Raw genomic sequence first — 21,033 nt, 5'->3', positions numbered from 1 at the left:
CTAAAAAGAGTTAATTAATTATTGTATAAAAAATATTAAAATTAATCATAATTACTTAGGTTCGTGGGGCTACCCTGAGCCAATGAATTTGCGAGATTGTGATACCCCCACCTCACCTTGTAATTTCATAGTGCTCAAAAATCAATCTCCAAAAACAGCAACTCAGGTATGGCTATAAAACCCTAGCCCTAGTGTTCTTCCTTCTTCACACTCAAATATTTTTTTCATACTTGAATGTGGTATATATATATATAGCTAGTTTTAGATTCTATCTTCTTCTGTGCTCTTTTTTTGTCATTAACCTTGAAATTTTTCTTTTTGATTTCAGGGGTTAAATAGAGCAGCTTTGATAATCATGAAGAACTCAGTGATGATCTTTTTCGCCCTGGTTTTGCTCTTGGCATCTCCGGAAGCTGACGGAAAAAGGTCCGAAAACCGGCCGGAGCCGAAGCTCTTAAGCAACGATCAGCTTGCAACCAGTAGCCGTCTGGGTCGAAAAGCTGACGTTGGAAGTGCTGCTACGGCGAGCCTTGTTGCTGCGCCCGATCAGGAAGATAATGACAATAACCCGGGGTACGAACACTACGGAAGTAATACTGATCCGCACAATCTAGTTCACCATTCCTACATAAATGGAACCAATCCTTATCCTAAGCACAAAAAATCACCATAATCGCAGGTTGGAAGCTTGAAACTGGACGAAACTTCTGTAAATATCATTATGCATGTATGTACGTACGTATGTGTATGGAGTGTATGCCCTGAGAATAAAAATGGATCAATTAACATGTTCGAATACGTGTCAAGTGTGGCACATGTTAATTAAGTCCCTAAAAGAAATCTATAGTTTTAATGGAGATTTGTGTCTGATAAAAATCTGGTTTTGCAGATCTTATCTGACTTGCATTGCAATATAAGATCAAGCTAACCTCTTGCATGGTTTCAGCTTGTTTCATGCTTTTATTATATCATCATCATCATCACGCTCGTTAAAATGGAGATTTTAGTGAACAACCCTATTTTTATATTAAAAGGAAACCGAAACAAGGGAGTTTATGTTTTCTATTGAGTTATATGCCTTGTAGCAAAAAAAAATTAAAGAATTATCTCTTAAAAGTAAAAACCTGTATCCAACACTTTCATCCACATATTAGTATTCAGGATATCAACTAAAAAGGCATAATTCTAAAATTCATCCTTAACATTTGTGAATTTTTTTCATTTTAGCCCTTAATCTTTTTTTTCCCTTCTCACCTACAACATTGCAAATTTTTTTAAATAAGGCTAAAATTAACGACTGGTCAACATCTTTATCTAAGATAGCATGGATAAATTATTTTATGGAATATTCTCACCACATCATCATTAATGCTCCTTTCTCAATTATTTTTAATGACATTTTTGTAAAATTGTCCATGTTTAAGGTTCGGGTTTGGGGTTCAAGGTTTAGGGTAAAAAACATACCAAAATCATGTATAAATGACATGGAAAAATTTGTTGAAATGTCATTAAATAATTGGAAAGGGACCATGGATGATGTGGTGGGAAGGGTCCATAAAATAATTTCTCCTTCACCACGTACTCTAACATCAGTGTCCCTATGGCATTAGAAGTAGCCTTTAAAATTGCACTTTGCTCCTCCTAAAATGATAAAAAAATTGATTTAATCATTTAAAATAGTGAAATTGCATATTTACTATTGTAAAAATATATAACTTAATTCTGACCCTGCAAAAAATTTTCTAGCTCCGCCCCTAGACATTGACATTGAAATCGACTTGGATCTAAGATATGTTTTTCTACTCATCGATAGATACTAATCCATCGTATCAATTGTCGAACCATCGCTTGGTAAAAAGATTTAATACCCAGTAAATTAAATAGTCCAGTGACTTAAATAAAAATTTTGAAATAATTCAGTGATTTAAATGAAAACTTTCGAACAATTCAATTATCATTTTGTAACTTTTGAAGTTGAGTAATCAAAACATAAACTTACTAATAATTTAACCATAATAGTTTACCCTTAACAAAATAGAATTGTATTTCATTTTATTTTTGAATTTGAAAAATTGAAAAATGGGCTTCAATTTTTTGCATTTAAAAAGTTGAGCAAAACTGAGTTTTGGGCCATTTGTATTCTACAAGATGCCTAAGCGTTTAATGGGTCATATACTATATAAAGAGCCTAATTTCTAACTTTACCATCTATATATTCTATTATCCCTTCGGTAAAAGGACTATATATATTTAAGGATGGATTATATTTCGGTCTTTTTATTAAAAAAATAGATAAATTAATTTTTATATATTTTAAAATATGTAAATTAATCTATTCGTAAATTTTTTTATTAAATGATGACGTGAAATGTTAATTTAAATGATTAATTACTAATTTAATCTCTAAACTATAGTTAAAATATTATTTTAAATTTTTTTTAAAATTTCTTAACAGTAATTCTAAAAAATTAAAAAAATATTAAAAATAAATATAAACTATTAAATATATTAAAAATATTAAATGAAACACGTTTCAGGTTATAGGCACCTTTCGTGGTGGCTCTACAACATTTTTAAGGAAATCTATTGGAATGTATATGAATATATTTGTTGTTATATGCACTCACAGGTAAAATCTATGGGAATTGGAATTCTAAGTGGCGGTCTGGGTGTTGTAGCTATAAGTGTTTTAACATCCTTGCATATTGATTTGTCAATTTTGAGTTACGAAATGGTCTATTTATATCTAATTTTATTATTTTATTTGTTTTTTCTCAAATGTTTTGCGTTTAGACGTGGCAAAAACCATTATCCAAATCGCTCCAGATAAAAGTTGTCTGACAAATCCTTCTCAAGTTTTAATTTCAGTAAGATGATCTAAATTTGCATTTCCTAGCACAATAAGATGGATAGCAACATGGTGGAGGTTTTGTAACAATAAAAATAATATGGAAAGTAACTACACAAGCTTGGGTCCTCCTAATGCGGCTGCAATTGTCACCTGAGAGGTAGCCATGAAGCTCTCGGAATCAAGAACAACTGAGGAAGCTAATAATTAATTCATTGCTTCTAATTCATCTATTTTATATTTATTTTTAATATTTTTTAACTTTTTAGAATTACTGTTAAAAAAACTTTAAAAAAAATAAAATGATATTTTCACTATAATTCAAGGACTAAATTAATAATTAATCATTAAAATTAATATTTCACGTCATCACTTAATCGAAAAATTTAAAGTAAGGGCTAATTTGTAATTTGCCCAATTTTTCAGCCTAATACCTTATCCCTTTACTTTTTCTTCTACGAAATTTTAGCAAAGATTTCTGTCTTTTTTCTTTTTCTTCAAAGTTTCCTATGGAGAAAATTTCCAGAAGCTGCCTCTTGGTGGGGTCCCTGTAATTTGATGATCATAGTTATAAGGGAATTTTACCCATCACGTTTGTTCTTCAAAGAGGCATATATTATTTGCAGGAAATTGAGTCGCTTCGCCTTTAATCTTTGTATTACCAGGTGCAGTGAATAACATCCTGCTAAACCCATTTTTCTTTTTACACCCAATTTTACTGAATTTTTTTCTAAAAATTTTTTGTTTGAGTTTTTAAACTTAAGGGGAGCTCCAGACCTGATCATGTATTTTGTTTGATGAAGACTACAAGCAAAAACACCGAGGATCCCTTTTTTGCAAAAAAAGGAGGAAAATATTGGTTTTGGTTTTGAGTTTATAAAAGCCTTGTTTCTAATACATGTTATGATGACGAAATATGCACTGAGCTCTCAAGTTTAGTAGTTCTATTGAATTGCTTGCAGCCTACAAAGCTTGTCTGATCTGATCTACTTCACCTATTTCAGTTTATGACTAGTTTGTTCACAACAGTGAAGATATCTTTTTTTTTTTATGAAAATTCAAATAAAAACTTGAGTTAGGTTAAAAGATTTTTCAAAGTTGATGTAAACTCAAAAATATGATCTGATTTTGATCAAAGTCAGATTACTGGAATTTGTCCCGCATCCAACTCTGAAACGATTTCATCATCAACAGTTGGAGTAAAAATAATTTGAATAAATATTTCAAATTAGTTGAATTTAAAATGATTCAAACATGTAATAACCAAAATTTGAGTTTTCAAAACCTGGAAGTCGGGTAATATTTTTTTTAAAATTCAATTATTAGTTCATTTGATTTAAAATAGAATAATTAATCAAATTAACTGAATTTAATAATTAATAAATACAAATTATATATAATTTTAATTTAATTAATTTAAATAATTCGATCAAATGAACATTATCAATTTAGAATTTTTTAATATGTTTTATACTTGATTTATCTAAAAAAATAAAATCATAAAAATTTTAATTAATTTAATTAACTGACCAAATTAATCAAAATATTTCGATTCGATTAATTATTTTTGAAAAAAATTCAATTCAGTTAACGATTAAAAGATTAAAAAATTTTGATTAATACCGATTAACCAGATGACAAAATGACCTAAACTTAGAAATCTAACTTAATTCTACAAATTTACATGATCGAAATTAAAGTAGACATGCAAGTTACTGTTTGAGCTATTTGAGTCTACTGCAAATGTTGATTCGGGTCAATATAGAATAAATCAAACACCTATATTCATGTTTCATCTTATAAAGCACTGTCACAAAATGTTTTTGCTGAATTAAGTAGAGCATTACATAGAATTTGCACTAAATCTTGGCCTGCTTACTCTCTTTTTAACATTTTACGGCAGTTTGCCAAACTAAAGGTTCAAGTTCGATTTCGAATCCCCAGAGCAAAAACCAGAGGAAGCAGAAATCTATTTGGTTTATAAATCATCAGTGTTCTAGTGCACTCCGAATCGATACTGGAGGGTCTTGGACGGCACCTCTGGATATAAGATCGTGATTAAAGAATAACACAATAACAGTAATATCATCGTGAAAATGCCGTCGAACCTTCTTGTCAATCTTTTGAAGATCCGAATATCTCATTTCTCGTTTCCGGGCTGCTTCTTGTAGGGCAGCTTTGACAAGCCTTTTGGCACTGCCCTGCATTTGTAAAAGGTTCATCAGCAACACCTTAAAAACTCATCGATTATCTCTCGTATCCTAATAAAACTCAACTTCAAACAATTCAGTTTGTGAATGGTGAACTCATGATTGAACATAAACAGAAATTTAGTATCGATACATTATCACATAAAAACACAGATTCCTGCATATACAAGAGACTAAAACTGCAATGGACAGAGAGCTTTATTCCGAGAAATTATGACTGATGAACAGAGAAATAAGGGCAAAATCTTACCGCACAGGGATGACTGTGGACAATATCCACAGCTTTTTCATTACTCAAGTGTTCCCATAGACCATCGGATGCAAATATAAGGAAAGAATCACTTGGGTGGAGAGGATGAGAAATGATAGTTGGATTGGCACTCAATAAAGGCATGTTCATTGGTTCAGGAAGTCTAAATTTCGCATTAATCGGTTCCCTGTTATACTGTGCATGTTTCATATAAAGATCGCCTATAGATCTTGAAACCTGCAACAAATACAGTCATGAAATTCATCACATCACATGATAATTTATGAAGGAGGTTATGAAATCGAGAAACAAGACATATGATGCTGCTTCATCTAATCGGTTCCAAAAGATTTACATGAAAATCCAAACACTCAAGAATATTATATTTATGCGTGCCAATGATAAAAAGTTATACAATATGCAGGTGTTAATGTAACCTGAATAATGCCCTTTACTCGCCAAACACCATGCTTGAGGACCACGATTTGACGATCATTTGGGTGTAATTCCTTGAGTTCGTGCCTGATAGCCTCAATGTTTGCATTGTGTTCAGTTGACAACTGCATAGCAGCAATTCCGCCAGTATTGCCAACTTTTTTGCCCAGAACAACACGTGAATCACCAAGACTCGCGATAAAAAGTGTTTGCTGATATATTACTCCAACCAGACAGCATGTACCAACAGTTGCCATATTGGGTCGAGAACCCCATAATTCCGACACAAGCGTGGTAAACCCTTCTTCTGTTTGACGAAAAGCTCTTTGAATGGTCTCAGCAGTCACAACTCCATGCGACTCAGCTGTTATTGCTGCATAAACACAAAGCCTAAGAATGCCAACATAAGAACCGCTTATTTTCTAGAAATAGTCCGAGAATCGAAAGAAGAAACAGCATAACACAAAGAAGAATTTAAAGCAATTAAGGGGAATTCCTTCATATTAAAGGCATGTAGCAAAGCACAACAAATTGCCCCATAAAATCCTTTGATCTCAAAAACTATTACGTTCGACTGATTAAAACGTTCTGAAAGAAAAACTAAGCACTTACCCTATCTTCAAGATTAAATATTTCATTGATTTTAAGTTCTAAAAGCATCGAAAGAACACCTTAAATCTGGGTGTTATTTAAGCCAGAAATAAGAAGAAACAACATAAATAGTTACTAAACACTAACCAAAGTACCAAAAGAGTTCCCAAATATCAATAAATCAAAGTTAACATTTCGTTTTTCTGAGTTGGGAAAGCTTTTGAACTTATTTTAAAGAACCCAAAAGAATGTGACGAACCTCCAAAGTTGCTGAACAAGTGATCGCAAACGTAACGAGCCGCTTCGGGCCCGCCATGCCCATCATAGATCCCAACAAAAGTGCCGAATTGACCGGACTCGATCTGGCTTTGATCCTCAAGCACCTGATTTGCTTGGACCACGGCCATGGAAAATTCCCCGGAACCATATTTTCCTATACCCCGAAACCAAAGCAAGCCGTCTTTACCTTCTCTTGAACCACCAGTAGTACCGCCGCCGACGCCAAGCACGCCGTTTGTCTCGTGATTTTCCCCGTCAGGCCCGAATGGCTTCCAGCAGAGCGAGAACAGATTCATCAATCCCCGGAGCATCAGACATCTCTCGTCAAAAAAACACCCAAAACCCAAAATCCGACACCGCCGTCCAAGATTGTTTACAATCCGATGACGTGATCTGAACTTTTTAAGCCGAAAAGAAAAGAAACCCTTTCTCGTGTGAGACCCTAAAAAGCAAGGAATCAAAGAATGATGTGGTAATTGATGAGAAATATATGAGATTGAGGAGAGCTAAAGAAGTGCGCAGGATAAGAGTTGGTTGGGGGGGCGTATGTTAGAGGGAAGTGAAAGGTGGGTGTTCGGTGGTAGAGAAACAGGGGAGGGGTCGGTCGTTTTAGGTGGTTTTCTCTTTTGAGACGATGGGTGTTCAATGTCTTTTCATCGTCAATATTATTGTACAATACAACAACAAGCGAAGTTTTACTTCAGTCAACTCGCTATTTCATACTGCTTACTTTCTTTCTTCGTTTTTTTTTCAAAAAAAAAACATTTTGGGGATAAAGATGACACTGCATGATCCGATCATACACAATCTACATAAGAAAATTCACAACCGGACTCAATAAAAGAGGTCACAGCATCATGGTCAAAGCCACATACATCTAATTAAGAAATTAATAACAACTCAACCTTGTGGCTAAGTTAGCCATATGTCAAAAAGAAAAAGAAAATTTATTTTTTAATTTGATTTTTTAAAATTTAAGAAAATATTTTGTTTTCAGAGAAGATTGTACTTTTTTTAAGTTACATTTTTTTAATTTTTTAATATAATCAATTAAATGATTAAATATTAATGCTTTTAATGTATCAGTTCTTTTAGTTAAATGGTTCAATTTTTTTTCTTTTAAATACATTTATAATTTTTATTTTATGTTGTTTTAAAATTTTTTAATTAATAACATTTTTAATCATAAAATCAAATAATAAATATGTAATTATATAGTAAAAATATATATTTTACATATATCATTATTTTTAAAAATATTTGAAATTAATAACTCCTTTATATATAATATAAACATCAACTAATTTTTTTGACATATTTTTATTTTATATATAATATTTATATGTCAAATATTTATTTTTTTCACATATATTGTGGGTATGGTAATTTCTAATATTATAAAATGAAATAATTATTTCAAATATGATTATTATTTTTATATGTAAAATATTTCAAATATCATTACCTTTATCATCTACATTGTGGGTATGATATTTCAAATATTTTTATATGTGAAATATTTCAATTAATTATTTCAAATATCATTATGTTTATATGTGAAATGTTTTAAATACACAATACAAAAATATATAATACCAAAATTTACTACACTCATGATATAAATTAAAAAATAAATATTACACATACAAAAATTATATTTATTAAAAATAATCATATTTTTAATAATTATTTAATTTTATGAATAAAAGAATTATTAATTAAAAAGATGAATTAAAAATAAAAAAATTGAAAATAATATATTTATTAATTAAAAATAAATTAAGCTTGAAACAGTATGAAATAAAAATTACAAATGTGTTTAGAAGAGAAGACTTGAACCTAGACCTTAAAGATGAAATCATTATTATTTAACCATTTAACAAAATGAGTTGATATGTTAAAAATATTAATTAAAAATATAAAAATTTTAAATAATGAAAAAAATATAAATGTGAGTGAGAGAGGAATTAAACTTGAAATTCAATGATAATACCACTAATATTTAATCACCTAAACAAAAAAAATTAATTATATTAAAAGATTCAAAAAATACGATTTTAAAAGAAAACATATCCAGCTAAGCGTGCTTTCCTGCCCTCTCTCAAAAAATGACATTTTTTTAAAAATTTTAAAAAATTAATCTATTTAACCAATAATATTTCTTTTGGCATGTGTAACTAATTTAAGATTTCGTTTTATGGGGAGTGAAATGTAAATATTATGTAACTATAAAAGGTATCTTAATGCTTTTTAAATATTAATGTAGTTTACTTATAAAGAAAATATAAATCAAAGTAATTAAGATATAACACTTATTATTTTAAACAGTATTGTTTGGTTTTTATTTAAATTGAAATCATTGATAAGAGTATCCATTGAAAATTGTTTGATTTTTCTTTCTCGATGTATGCTATTAAGTAAGTTGATGTTAGAGCTATACCCTTCTTTTACGCATGTCTTTTTGTTTTCATTTTTTAAAAAATTATTTTGGAGTGAGGAGAAAAGTTAGAGAAATTAAGTCATTTATGATAGATTCGTATCTCTAACTTAAAAGAAAGAAAAAAAAAAGAAAAGAAAAAGAATTGGTTGCAAAATATTAGAATTAATTATAAACTATAGCCTAATAAAATAATTGGGTGTTATATCTAAAAGAAAACCCCAATTTTCATTGGTATATATATATATATATTTTTTTTTTGCCAAGTCAAAAATGAAAAACTTAAGAATGAGAATAAAAACTCGTCTGAAATAAAATGAAAAACACCTAAATACAATTAATGCCTACTTTGAAAAACGCCAATTGGATCCTAACAAATAAAAGCGAATCATCCACGAAAGAAAGGTCCAGGTTTATCTTTCGCATCTTCCAACCCAATTGCTACAAAATACCTTTTTTTCCCTCACTTACTCTATTGCCTCAATAGTTTCTCCACTTGGGATGTAAAAACGGATCCTATTAACTTGTTCTGACCTAAAGTAATAAGTTCACGGGTTTAGTCTTACTTCATGAAAGAAAAAAAAAAGCTTCCATCTCCATGTCGCTCTAGTCTTACGCCGGAAAAAAGTCTTTTAAGGCAAGTAAGAAAGGAAAGCCAATTGGCAAGTAGCAGAAACCAGAAGGGTTCCTACCTCCCAAGTCCAAGCAGCATAACATCTCGCATTTCCATCGCCAAGCAAAACACCACACATGATTCGTTTGCCACACAACCATAAAATCAAAATGTTGAATACCTTAAGCTTTCTTTGCTTAGTTCTTATTTAGCATTACTTTTCAAAAGTGCTTTTAGATCAAAAAATATTGTTGAACAAAAGTTAAAATTTCTTCTGTTTTTAGCTACAAAAGTGTGTTTACAAAACATTTTTTGTTCCAAAAAACACTTTTAAAAAAGCTCAAAAACATATTATTTAACAATACTTTTTATCCTAAAAATGTTTCTTAAAGGTAATGCTAAATTGATCCTTACTCTCTTTTCTAAACGCTAAATTGTTAAATTTATCGAAAAATCTCCATTTCAAATTCTTATTTTTCTTTTCCCTTCTCGGCCTTCTTTGCACATTAATATCCTCTTCTTACAAATTGTTCATTAATTCCTTACAAGAAATCCTAACCCCTACACAGCCCAGCTGAACATTATTATGGCCAATATTACATTCTCCAACAATAGCTAGGCTTGATTGAACATTATCCATATTAGGTTTAATTGAACATGTTACCTTACAAAGTGTAAGTCAAAAGTTAGTGCTTCATAGGAGAATGGAAAACAAGATTAGCATTGAGGTATGTGGCACTGATATTATCACCGTGAATAATTGGTGTTTGAGTGGAGGAGAAATGCAATTCAAACAAAAATAAATTAAGATAAATTATTTTGATAATCACTCTAAAATTATTGTATTTTTTATTTTGATTACTCTAAAAATAAACTATTCCTATTTTGGTTATTTCTCTACTACAAATCAAATGGAATGTTGACTGTATCACCAAGTGTGTATATATCTTTCCACGAATTTATATTAAATTTTGAAAAAAAAAATTAAATCAGGTAGCATGAAACGACTGCATTTCATTTCTTAAAAAACAAAAAGAAAACATAAAATTGGGTAAAAAATTATGGAGATAACTTTTGGGAAATTTTGAGTTATTTTGTAGTTAGAACCATAAACCAGTGGAACTAGCACAAACTTACAAAGTTTTTGGGGAAAAAATTGTTGGTCATGATTTTATGGTGCTGGGGAATATTAAGCAGCTTTCGAGCTTCAATAATGGTTAAATCCAAGTCACTGTAAAAGTAAATCACCTACTTCAACACTTCACAATTTTCAAAGCAATTCACTGTAAAAAAAAACGTAGAGAAGAACAAAAGACAAAAGAACAAGTCCTTGAAACAGCCAGCAAAGATGCGAAATTTGGGTTTTAAACGAAAAGCCTATACGTTGTTGATTTCAATGAATTAAAAAGTGGGTTGACCTTGGTTTTAGTTTTCATGAAGTCGAAGAACATTAAAAATTGGCTAGAATTTTCAATAAAAAGAAAGCAAAAAATTTTAGGGATATTACCTTTTGGGTCCTTAAACAATAACCAATTTAAAATAGTGTAAAATGATTTTTTTTTGGGGGGGACTAATTTAATAAAGAAAAAAAAATTATCCAAATGAGTTTTGCAGTGGCATTGGTAAGTGCTTGATATTTTGCTTCAGTGGATGATTGAGCAACAATCTTTTACTTTGATGATTTCTAAGATATGAGATTACTACCTAGATATATTACATGTATAAGTCGAAGTTGAGGTTATATCATCTGCCCGATCTGAATCATTAAATGCTAATATAGTTATGTCATGATGAATTATTCCTTTAAGGTACCAATGAGATTATGTTGTTATAATAGACTACTCAATTCTTGGTATCAAACTATTGAAGCTTGTTTCAACCCATAAATAGTTGTGCAGTTTACAAATATGACGTGGTCTTTCCTTATCAACAAAACCAGAAGGTTGAACTATATAGATTCTTTCATATAATCTACTTGAGAAAAAGGCACTGTTAACATGAAAGTTCGAAAAAGGTATTGTACAGGCCTAAATCTACCTACCCAACAGAAACCCATTTTCAAACCCACCTAGCCCAACTTAAACCTAAAACAAATAAAAAACTAAGGCCCAAAACAATATGGCCCAGACCCTAACCCCAATCTGACCCAACTAGCCCAAAAATTTGGGGTTTCAAAATTTGAAACCCTAAATCACCTAATCCCACCGCCCCCAGTCACATCTCCTGCAAGCACCGCCACTGTGCCACTGCCCCACTTGTACCTGCAGCATTAAAAGAGAAAGAACAGTGTGCAGAAGAAAAGAAGACTTGTAAAAAACAAGCTATAAAAACCACAAAGGGGATCGGGTGTAGGGGGCTTTTTTGCTCTTGATTTTCATTCTATTCAAAAGATATAAAGAAGATTAACAATCAAAAAGGCTTTGTAACACAAACACAAATCAGCAGCAAGGAGTATCAAACGCCGATCTAAAGGTCTATTTACCGTTTTTATTTTACCATTTTTTCTTTACTTTTTTCGAATATTGTTGTCACATATCACTTCTATTTTATTAAAAATAACATACATATATTAAACAAATATAAAATAGAAAAAAAGAGAGAAAAATTTACCCTCGGGCGATTTTCGGACACCGTGTATGGTGGCCAGTGCGGCGGACGACACAGCGGAAGACGGCCGGCTCCTCGCCGGTTTCTGGGCTGGCAGAGAGAAATGAGAGAGGGAAGAAATATTTTTGGAGAACAAAATGAAGAAATGAATTTGTTTAAAGAAATTTTGCCTTAAATAGCCGATCAAAACGACGTCGTTTTGGTCGGCCCCCTTAATGCCAAAACGACGCCGTTTCACGTGACCCCCGTGAGACCCGACCCGACGCCTGAGGATCCGCGTGTTTCTACTGTTTGGGATAATTTCTCGCGTAGTCCCTCCTTGTTTCTATCGGGTTTTAATTTAGTCTTTGACCATTTCTTAAATTTGCCTCTTAATTTTGATTTTGCTTCAATTCGGACCTGGGATCATTTGAGGGACAGACATTCAGAACTGCGTCGTTTTGGGTATGGGAATATTGCCCCATATAGCCCCTACATCTTCTCATGTGTTGCGTTTAGCCCCTACATTTCTTTCTCATCCTGATTTGCCCCAAAAGTTCCTTTTTTAATTCAGTTTAATCCTTCTTTTACTGTTTTTTATTTTTTTGTTTTGTTTTTTTAAATTTTAATACCATTTGTGCTGTTATATTTTATTATTGTTATTCTATTATTCTTGCCTATTGGTATCCCATTATTATTATTCTTACTTGATATTTATACATATATATTATACATATTATATGGTATTATTAAAAGCTTTTAATATTATTGCTTTCGTTAATATATATTTGTATGTCAGACGTATATACTTTTTATATCCCATGCTACACATATGTATATCAATACTATGTATATTTCATCTTTTCTAAATAATATATGCATGTATATATTTTTATATATTATGTATACATTTTATATATATGTATATATATACTATGTGCATACTTTTGATCGTGTCATGTATTTGTCTTTCATATATATGTATGTACATTATGTATATACTTTAATATATGATGTGTATATTTTGTTTCGTATATTATATATATTATGTATATGCTTTTAAATATTATTATATATCTATTTTCAATATACATTTATGTAATGTTTTTTATTATTATCATTATCATTATTATTACTAATATATATATGTACTATGTAATTTTGATTATATTACATATACATTTTTATACTACGCATATGCACCTTTTAATATTGTACTAATATATATATATTTTTCTTTCATATATTTCTTCTAACCTCTACGTATGTACCTTAACCCATATATGTATATACTTTTATATCATTACTATCGTTATCATTGTCATTTTATTTTTCCATTTTTTATATCTATTTATTTATTTATTTGCTTACGTGTTCGATTATTTCATTTTCTCCACGTATGTGTTTACATTTATATAATACTTAACCTCGTTATTGTTTCATCTTTTATAACTGTTCATATTATTGTTTTGACACTATCATTATATTATTATATGTGTTAATACCATAATTTGCTCTTACATTTTACTATAAATCACATCATGTTTTTTTCGATGCCTTAAAATAATTCTTTCATAAAAGTAATATTCCGTATTTGGTAATTTGAGATAATCGTGCCCAAACTTACTGGGTTTCGATTTTTCTCATTTAACCTAGATAACGGAATACTCTTTTGAATCGCTATACGAGTTTTGAAAATGTCTATTCCCGGAGATATGAAGTGTTTAGCCCTAACTTATCGGGTATGATACTTTGTCACCTCGAAATAAGAATTTGTTTTAAAACAAAGGCAATATTCGGTGTTTAAAAATTCGGGAAAACGTACCCTAACTTACTGGGTTTCGATTTTTCTCGTTTACTCTGAATAATCGAATACCCTTCTAACAAGTTAAAATACGCAAATTTTAGGCAAGCTCGCTCTCGAAAATTCAAGATGTCATGTCCTAACTTACTGGATGTGACATTTTATGTTTTGAGACGAGAAGGTCTTTAACATTTGAGCATTTTTTACAAAGAGGGATCGTATTTCAAAGTTCTTTCGAGTTTTCTAATCTTCGACACTAAGACACTAATTAATCAACTAGGTACCAATTTTGGGTGTATCGAGGGTGCTAATCCTTCCTCGTGCGTAACCGACTCCCGAACTCATTTTTGATTTTCGTAGACCAAAAATTATCGTTTTAGTAAATCTTAACTTTTATTAAATGATTAATTTAAGGTGATCCAATCACACCTCATCAAAAAGGGATTGGTGGCGACTCTCGTTCTTTCATTTTCAAAATCTAAGTCGACCTACCCATTTTTTCAAAAAAATGGTTACGACAGCTTGACAACTCCACTGGGGACAACAAATAAGAGAGTCAAGCCACAAGTTGATTAACTCTTATCTTTTTATCGAAAATTGAAAATTTGGTTTTGAAATACGATCATTTCATTGCATTTCATCAGCTATTTTTATGGTACAATACCTGCTGCGTTGGTTCGAGTCTTTAAATAGTTTTGCATATTGCATTGCGTGACCGTTGTGGTCACACCCCTTTAAGTGGGAGTGAGAAACTACTCCTTCGTGAGGTTTTCACCTCCGTGCAGGATAGTGGATCGCTTTCGGGATACATCCGTACCTATGTCTTCGTGAGATTTTCATCTCCGTGCAGCCATAGGGAAATGTATTCCCCTGAACTGAACTCGGTCTGTATGAGCCTATAATGGGTGAAGATTGATGAATCTGCTGGTTCAGGTACCATTACTATAGAACCAAACCCCATGTAGCGAGCCTTAAGAACCCACTCTAGGTAGAGCCATTCCGAAACCCTAGTGGTTACTTGAGCAAGTGCTATATTTATTATTCTTTGTTTGTTTTGAACTGCGTATGAAATACTGACTTGCTTTGTTTTACTTTGATTGTATTTGCATGACATTTGCATCACAAAAGGTGTTGATTCGCATTCGGTTCCTAAATAGATAGCTTATCATGGAAAATGGGATTTTTGATAAAGTAGAAGACAACGCGGTTGTCCGGATATGGGCTGAAGCAACACAACAAGAGAAAGGTGACAGTCTTACCGAGGGGTAAGTGTCAGAGTTATGGAATTTTACTCGGATCAGCGTAACTCAGAATAATCTCCAAGAGATGAAAGAAATTTGGGGTCAGTGGGATGACGAGGTCAAACAGCTATTCTATTGTCATTACGGTGATTTACCTTATCTGCTCGATGTCAAGGTAGATGAACACCTGTTTCGAGCCCTTGCCCAATATTGGAATTCTGCTTACAGTTGCTTCATTTTTGGGAGGGTAGATCTGTACCTACTATAGAGGAATACACGACCTTGCTCCATTGCCCAAAGGTTCAGGTTGACAGGATTTATTCCAGACCTGCTAACGTCTCAGCATTTTCAAAAAAGCTGATGAACAACACAGGGATGAGTGAACAGTGGGTGACAACCTGGATCAAACAAAAAGGAGATTGTAAATGCATTCTTTGGAGGAACCTGAGGGATCTAATCTTAGCGCACCTCGACGTGAAGAAAAGGGTAGATGTCTTCGTCTTGAGCATTTATGGACTGGTCATCTTCCCTAAAGTTTTGGGGCATGTAGACGAGGCTGTTTCCGACCTTTTTGACAGGCTTGGTAAAGGAACCACACCTGTACCTGCAATCTTGGCTGAAACTTTCAGATCATTGAATGCTTGTAGAAGAGCGGGTGAAGTGAGATTTATTGGATGTGTACAGCTCTTGCTATCTTGATTCCACAGCCATTTTTGGAAAGTGGAAAAGGTCTCATATCGTATCTTCTCTGAAAATTACTCTCCACTGAAAGAGTTAGTGGCTACACCGAGGCGAGATGATGTTACATAAGAAAATTGGATGACGGTTCTCCAAAATTTACAAGAAGGAGACGTTGAATAGAGAGCCCCATGGATGGTTCCTGATGAAATATTATACCGATGCGGAGATTTCGATTGGGTTCCCTTGTTAGGAGTATGGGGAGCCGTCGGATATGTTCCTCTGCTTGCATTAAGACAGTACAGATCCAGACAGTTTACACCACCAACATACGGGTTAGTCCAGTGCGAGTCCGTGTTCACAGGGAATAATTAAAAAAAGAAAGTTCGCGAGATATCAAATGCTTGGAACCAGACTAGTAGAATGAAAAAGTTTGCTGCCAATCCCATGACTACTCCTGAGTACGACCGATGGTGGAATCAGAGGATTAACGATAACATCCTTACATCAGATCAAGGGAATCCTCAGTCGATAGAAGAACACTTGAAAGTAATCTCATCTGAGTTAGAAATCATCAGGCAAGATTTCGAAGAAAGAGTCTGGAACTAGAATAAAGGATCGAGCAGTTGGAAGAAGAAAAGATGCAGTTAGGGTTAGATGTCGATGTCCAAAAACTAGAAGCTGAAAGACTCAGAAAAGGGAAAAACAAGGTTGAAGAGGACTTGGACAGTTTGAAAACGGGCTATAAGAAGCTGCGCAGATCAATGAGAACCGCTGGGTTAAGAAAAACATCCAAACAGTGGCGACATGAAGTTAAAGAAGAACAAAGAAAAGCCAACCAGTGGGAAGAAAAATTTTGCGATGCTCAAGCTCGAGAAGGTGCTCTGAAAAGAAGTTTGGTGGAAAGCCAGAACGAGAAAGAGGGGTTAAAGATTCGGGTATCAGAGTTAGAGAGGTCCTTGTATCAGTATCATTCGCGTAACTCCGTAGTCGAGTTGAAAGCTAGTTAGAACAGAATCGAAGAATTAAAAGAGAATATAGAAGAACTCAAAAAAGCGCTGCAAAATCGTGAACTTCAGATAGAACTCCTCGAGGTAAATAACGAGCGATGGAATGAGCAACTTCATCAATCTCAAGACCAAGTCAGAAGCAGGGACTACGTCATGGGTGAAGCTTTGACTCAAGTACGAGAAGTGGCTGATCACTTGCAAACATTAGCAGTACAAGCTGATGTGCTGAGTTTAAAATACGAGTCAAAATCGGACCGAAGCTGAGAGTTAGCTTTGCTTCTTAGGCAGGTCAAGGCCTTAAGTATCAGGGCCAAACCTTATATGTAATTTATTTTATGTAAAGAAACTTGTTTTCTAGAAAAGTTACTCTAATGAAATCGAATTGGGATCAACGCTTTTTTGCATTCATCGCATTCATTACATTCATGCATCAGCATTGCATCATACGCACTAAAACTCACAAAAACCCTAAAAATCATGGCAGTTACCCTGGAACATTGTTACGGTACAAGAGGAAAAAAAGAGTTATGGACCAAAGGTTAGAGAGATTGGAACAAATGCAAAAAGAGATGCAGGATCAATTACAAACACGTATGCAAGAACAGCTTGCCAAAATCCAGCAAGATATGAGAGACTAGATGCTGGAGTCCCAGAAAAGTATGATGGACGGATTAGAAAAAGGGAAAAGCCCTTTGATCAATGCGGGAGATGATAATGAAAATCCTACCTACCCTCCGGGTTTTGTCCCTGCGGACGTTCAGACACAACCTGACATGTACCCAAGAAAGCCATCGGTCACAATTAGGCCCCGACCATTTCAGGCCGGTGCCTCGGCACCGATGAATTATCAGGCTAGCTCGAGCTTTAATTCGGGGGATAACCCAACCAACCCTGTGGTCCTCAATCTCGATAAAGTAACAAAAACAGAAAAGACAAGGATAGAACTCCCAAGAGAGCTTGAAGAATGGTGTAGATGGTTAGAAGAAAAATTTAAAGAAATGGAAAGCACTAACTATCAAGGTGGAATCGATGCTAAGGAATTAAGTTTGGTTCCGGACCTAGTACTCCCTCTCAAGTTCAAAACACCAGAATTTGAGAAGTACAACGGGACTAGCTGTCCCGAAGCTCACATCACTATGTTCTGCAGACGAATGACAGGCCATGTCAATAATGACCAACTATTAATTCACTGCTTCCAAGAAAGTCTGGTTGGGGTCACTTCTAGATGGTACAACCAACTGAGTCGCGCTCAGATCGGTTTATGGAAAGATCTAACACAAGCTTTCATGAAGCAGTACGGTCATGTGGCAGACATAGCCCCTGATAGAATCACTTTACAGAATATGGAAAAAAAGTATAATGAAAGCTTTAGGCAGTACGCCCAGCGATGAAGAGAGGTGGCCACACAAGTCCAACCCCCTCTGTTGGAAAAGGAAACCACTATGCTCTTCATCAATACCCTGAAGGCACCTTTTATTAACCACATGCTGGGTAGCGCAACCAAGAGTTTTTCAGACATAGTAGTGTCTGGAGAAATGATAGAAAATGTGATAAGATGTGGGAAAATAGAGGTTGGGGAAAACGCCAAGAGGTCAGCGTCGAGGAAGAAAGAGCACGAAGTGAATAATTTGAGCTCATATTCGAAATCGATCACCATAAGCCAACCAAGGTCGACAACTACTGGACAACAGGGCCTACCCAGACAAGAGCCCAACACAAAACAAATTAGGGAGAAACTCCAATTTACGCCCATTCTAATGACGTACAAAGAGTTATACCAAAGTTTATTTGATGCACATGTCGTGTCTCCCTTCTATCTAAAGCCAATGCAACCTCCATACCCCAAATGGTATGACGCAAATGCTCAATGCGAATACCACGCGGGAGCCATAGGACACTCGACAGAAAACTGTACCACTTTCAAGAAATTGGTTGAAAGACTCATCAACATGGGGATCGTGAAATTTGATGATACATCCAGTACAGAGAATCCATTACCTAACCATGAGGATAAGGGAATAAATACAATAATCGAGAGTTCGGGGAAAGAAATTAAGATGAATATTACAGAAGTGAATACCCCGTTAAGAGAGGTATGGAAGAAAATGGTGGAAAAAGGGTTGATAGTACAGAACTCAAGGGTCAGACCTCGAGAAGCAAATAATTATTGCGAGTTCCATGATCAAGAAGATCACGAAATTCAGAAATGCACTGAATTCAGGGCTTTGTTACAGGGATTGATGGATAATAAGGAGCTGTAATTCTTCGAATATGACGAGAGCTTAGAAGAAACAGATGTGTGTGCCTCCGAAGAGGGGTCGATGAAGGATGTTTACAAAGTCAACCACCCAGTGGTTATCATATCACGTCCGAGAATGAATGAAGCTGGGGCACAAGTTGCGCCAAATGTCGTAATCCAGAAGCCCGTTGCTTTCCCTTATAAGGATAGCAAAAGGGTACCGTGGAACTATAGCTGCAATGTGACATTCTCGGGAGAGGAGACCCCGATTAATACATCAGAAGAAGTTTAAGACGAGGGTTTTTATACGCACAGCGGAAGGCGTTATACCCCAAATACAAAATTCGAGCAGGTTAAAGAAAAATCATTAGCAATTGAGCAAAAGAAAGAGAAGCCGGCAGGGCCTGAACCAACTGTCAATGAATCAGTGACTGAAAAAGAAGTAAATGAATTCTTAAAATTCCTAAAGCACAGTTAATATAGTGTCGTAGAATAGTTGCACAAACAGCCAGCTCGTATATCGGTACTGGCCTTACTCTTAAGCTCTGAAACCCATCGCAGCGCATTAATGAAAGTGCTGAATGAAACTTATGTTGCTAATGATATCTCTGTAAGCAAACTAGACCGCCTAGTCAACAATATAAGTGCCGGCAACTTCATATTCTTCAATGACGATGAGGTACCGCCAGAGGGCCGAGGATCAACTAAAGCTTTGCACATCACGACTCGCTGTAAAGGGTACACATTACCGGGGGTATTGATTGACAATAGGTCTGCACTGAATGTCCTACCCCTATCTACGCTAAATAGGTTGCCAGTGGATGGTTCCCATATAAAGACATGCCAAAGTGTAGTGAGAGCATTTGATGGCACGGAAAGGAAGGTAATGGGGAGAATTAAAATACCCTTCTTAATCGGGCCGAACACGTACGAGGTAGATTTCCTGGTCATGGACATTAAGCCTTCGTATAATTGCCTATTAGGGAGGCCATGGATACACTCAGCAGGGGCAGCCCCTTCATCACTGCACCAGAAGTTGAAATTGGTAATCGAAGGTCGGTTAGTAACGATCAATGCTGAAGAAGATATCATCGCAGCAATAACTAGTGACGCCTTATATCTAGAGGCAAATGACGAAGCAATCGAGTGCTCTTTTCGATCTTTAGAGTTCGTGAACGCGACATTCATTACCGAAGGAAATAGGATTCTAATACCCAGGTTATCTGAGACTATAAGAATGGGACTACGACTAACTATTGGAAAAGGGGCCCTACTTGGAAAAGGACTCGGGAGATACCTCCAAGGAAGGATTAATGCACCAATGGTGAAAGACAAACAAGGCCGTTTTGGGTTAGGATTTAAGCCAGACACGAAACAAAGAAAGAAAGAGCTAGAAAAGAAGCAAGAGAGAAGGAGAGTGCAATTGAGCGGGGGAGAAATTGAATGGGAACCAATGATCTTCCCCCATATATCGAAGACTTTTGTGTCTAGAGGGGTTATTCACTCCAAGTGGAAGACGTCGGGAAAAGAAATCATGGAAGGAATGATAGAGAGTTTGGATATCAATGCCACATATGAAGAAGGAACTGGGATAGAGGATTTTTCGGGCATTCGCCCCTATGAGCCGGGAAGTGTTCTGAATAATTGGACTGCGGAAGAGATTCCTGTAGTCTTTAGAACTGATTCAGAGTAATGTTCAAAACATACTTATTGCTCTAGGCCTAGGAGTAATAAGTGTCCTTTTGTGAAATAGGCTTATGTTCAAAATCGTTATTTCAATGAAATGCATCCTTTTGACTTATTCCGTGCAAA

At 34.2% G+C, this 21,033-nt stretch overlaps 2 protein-coding genes and 1 long non-coding RNA gene across 3 annotated transcripts; 1 reads left to right on the top strand and 2 right to left on the bottom strand.

The window, feature by feature from the left end:
- Positions 1-201: 201 nt before the first annotated feature.
- LOC121215482 (uncharacterized) lies at positions 202-857 on the top strand. Its single transcript, XM_041090096.1, has 2 exons — positions 202-239; positions 329-857. Exon 2 carries the CDS (start codon positions 356-358, stop codon positions 671-673), a length of 318 nt encoding a protein of 105 aa, XP_040946030.1. The 5' UTR covers positions 202-239; positions 329-355; the 3' UTR covers positions 674-857.
- Positions 858-4,610: 3,753 nt separating this feature from the next.
- LOC107938669 (probable protein phosphatase 2C 42) lies at positions 4,611-7,471 on the bottom strand. Its single transcript, XM_016871896.2, has 4 exons — positions 6,594-7,471; positions 5,746-6,116; positions 5,309-5,545; positions 4,611-5,049 (listed from the first exon to the last, which is right to left on the bottom strand). Exons 1-4 carry the CDS (start codon positions 6,922-6,924, stop codon positions 4,837-4,839), a joined length of 1,152 nt encoding a protein of 383 aa, XP_016727385.1. The 5' UTR covers positions 6,925-7,471; the 3' UTR covers positions 4,611-4,836.
- Positions 7,472-11,606: 4,135 nt separating this feature from the next.
- Positions 11,607-12,883, bottom strand: LOC107938651 (uncharacterized). The gene is made up of 2 exons (XR_001694952.2): positions 12,274-12,883; positions 11,607-11,924 (listed from the first exon to the last, which is right to left on the bottom strand). It is a non-coding gene; the product is annotated as an uncharacterized lncRNA (long non-coding RNA).
- Positions 12,884-21,033: the final 8,150 nt, after the last annotated feature.

This window comes from Gossypium hirsutum, chromosome A02, assembly GCF_007990345.1.
Source record: "Gossypium hirsutum isolate 1008001.06 chromosome A02, Gossypium_hirsutum_v2.1, whole genome shotgun sequence".
NCBI classification, from domain to species: domain Eukaryota; kingdom Viridiplantae; phylum Streptophyta; class Magnoliopsida; order Malvales; family Malvaceae; genus Gossypium; species Gossypium hirsutum.
Note: the sequence above shows the minus strand (reverse complement) of the source record. Positions and strands in the feature narration are given on the sequence as shown.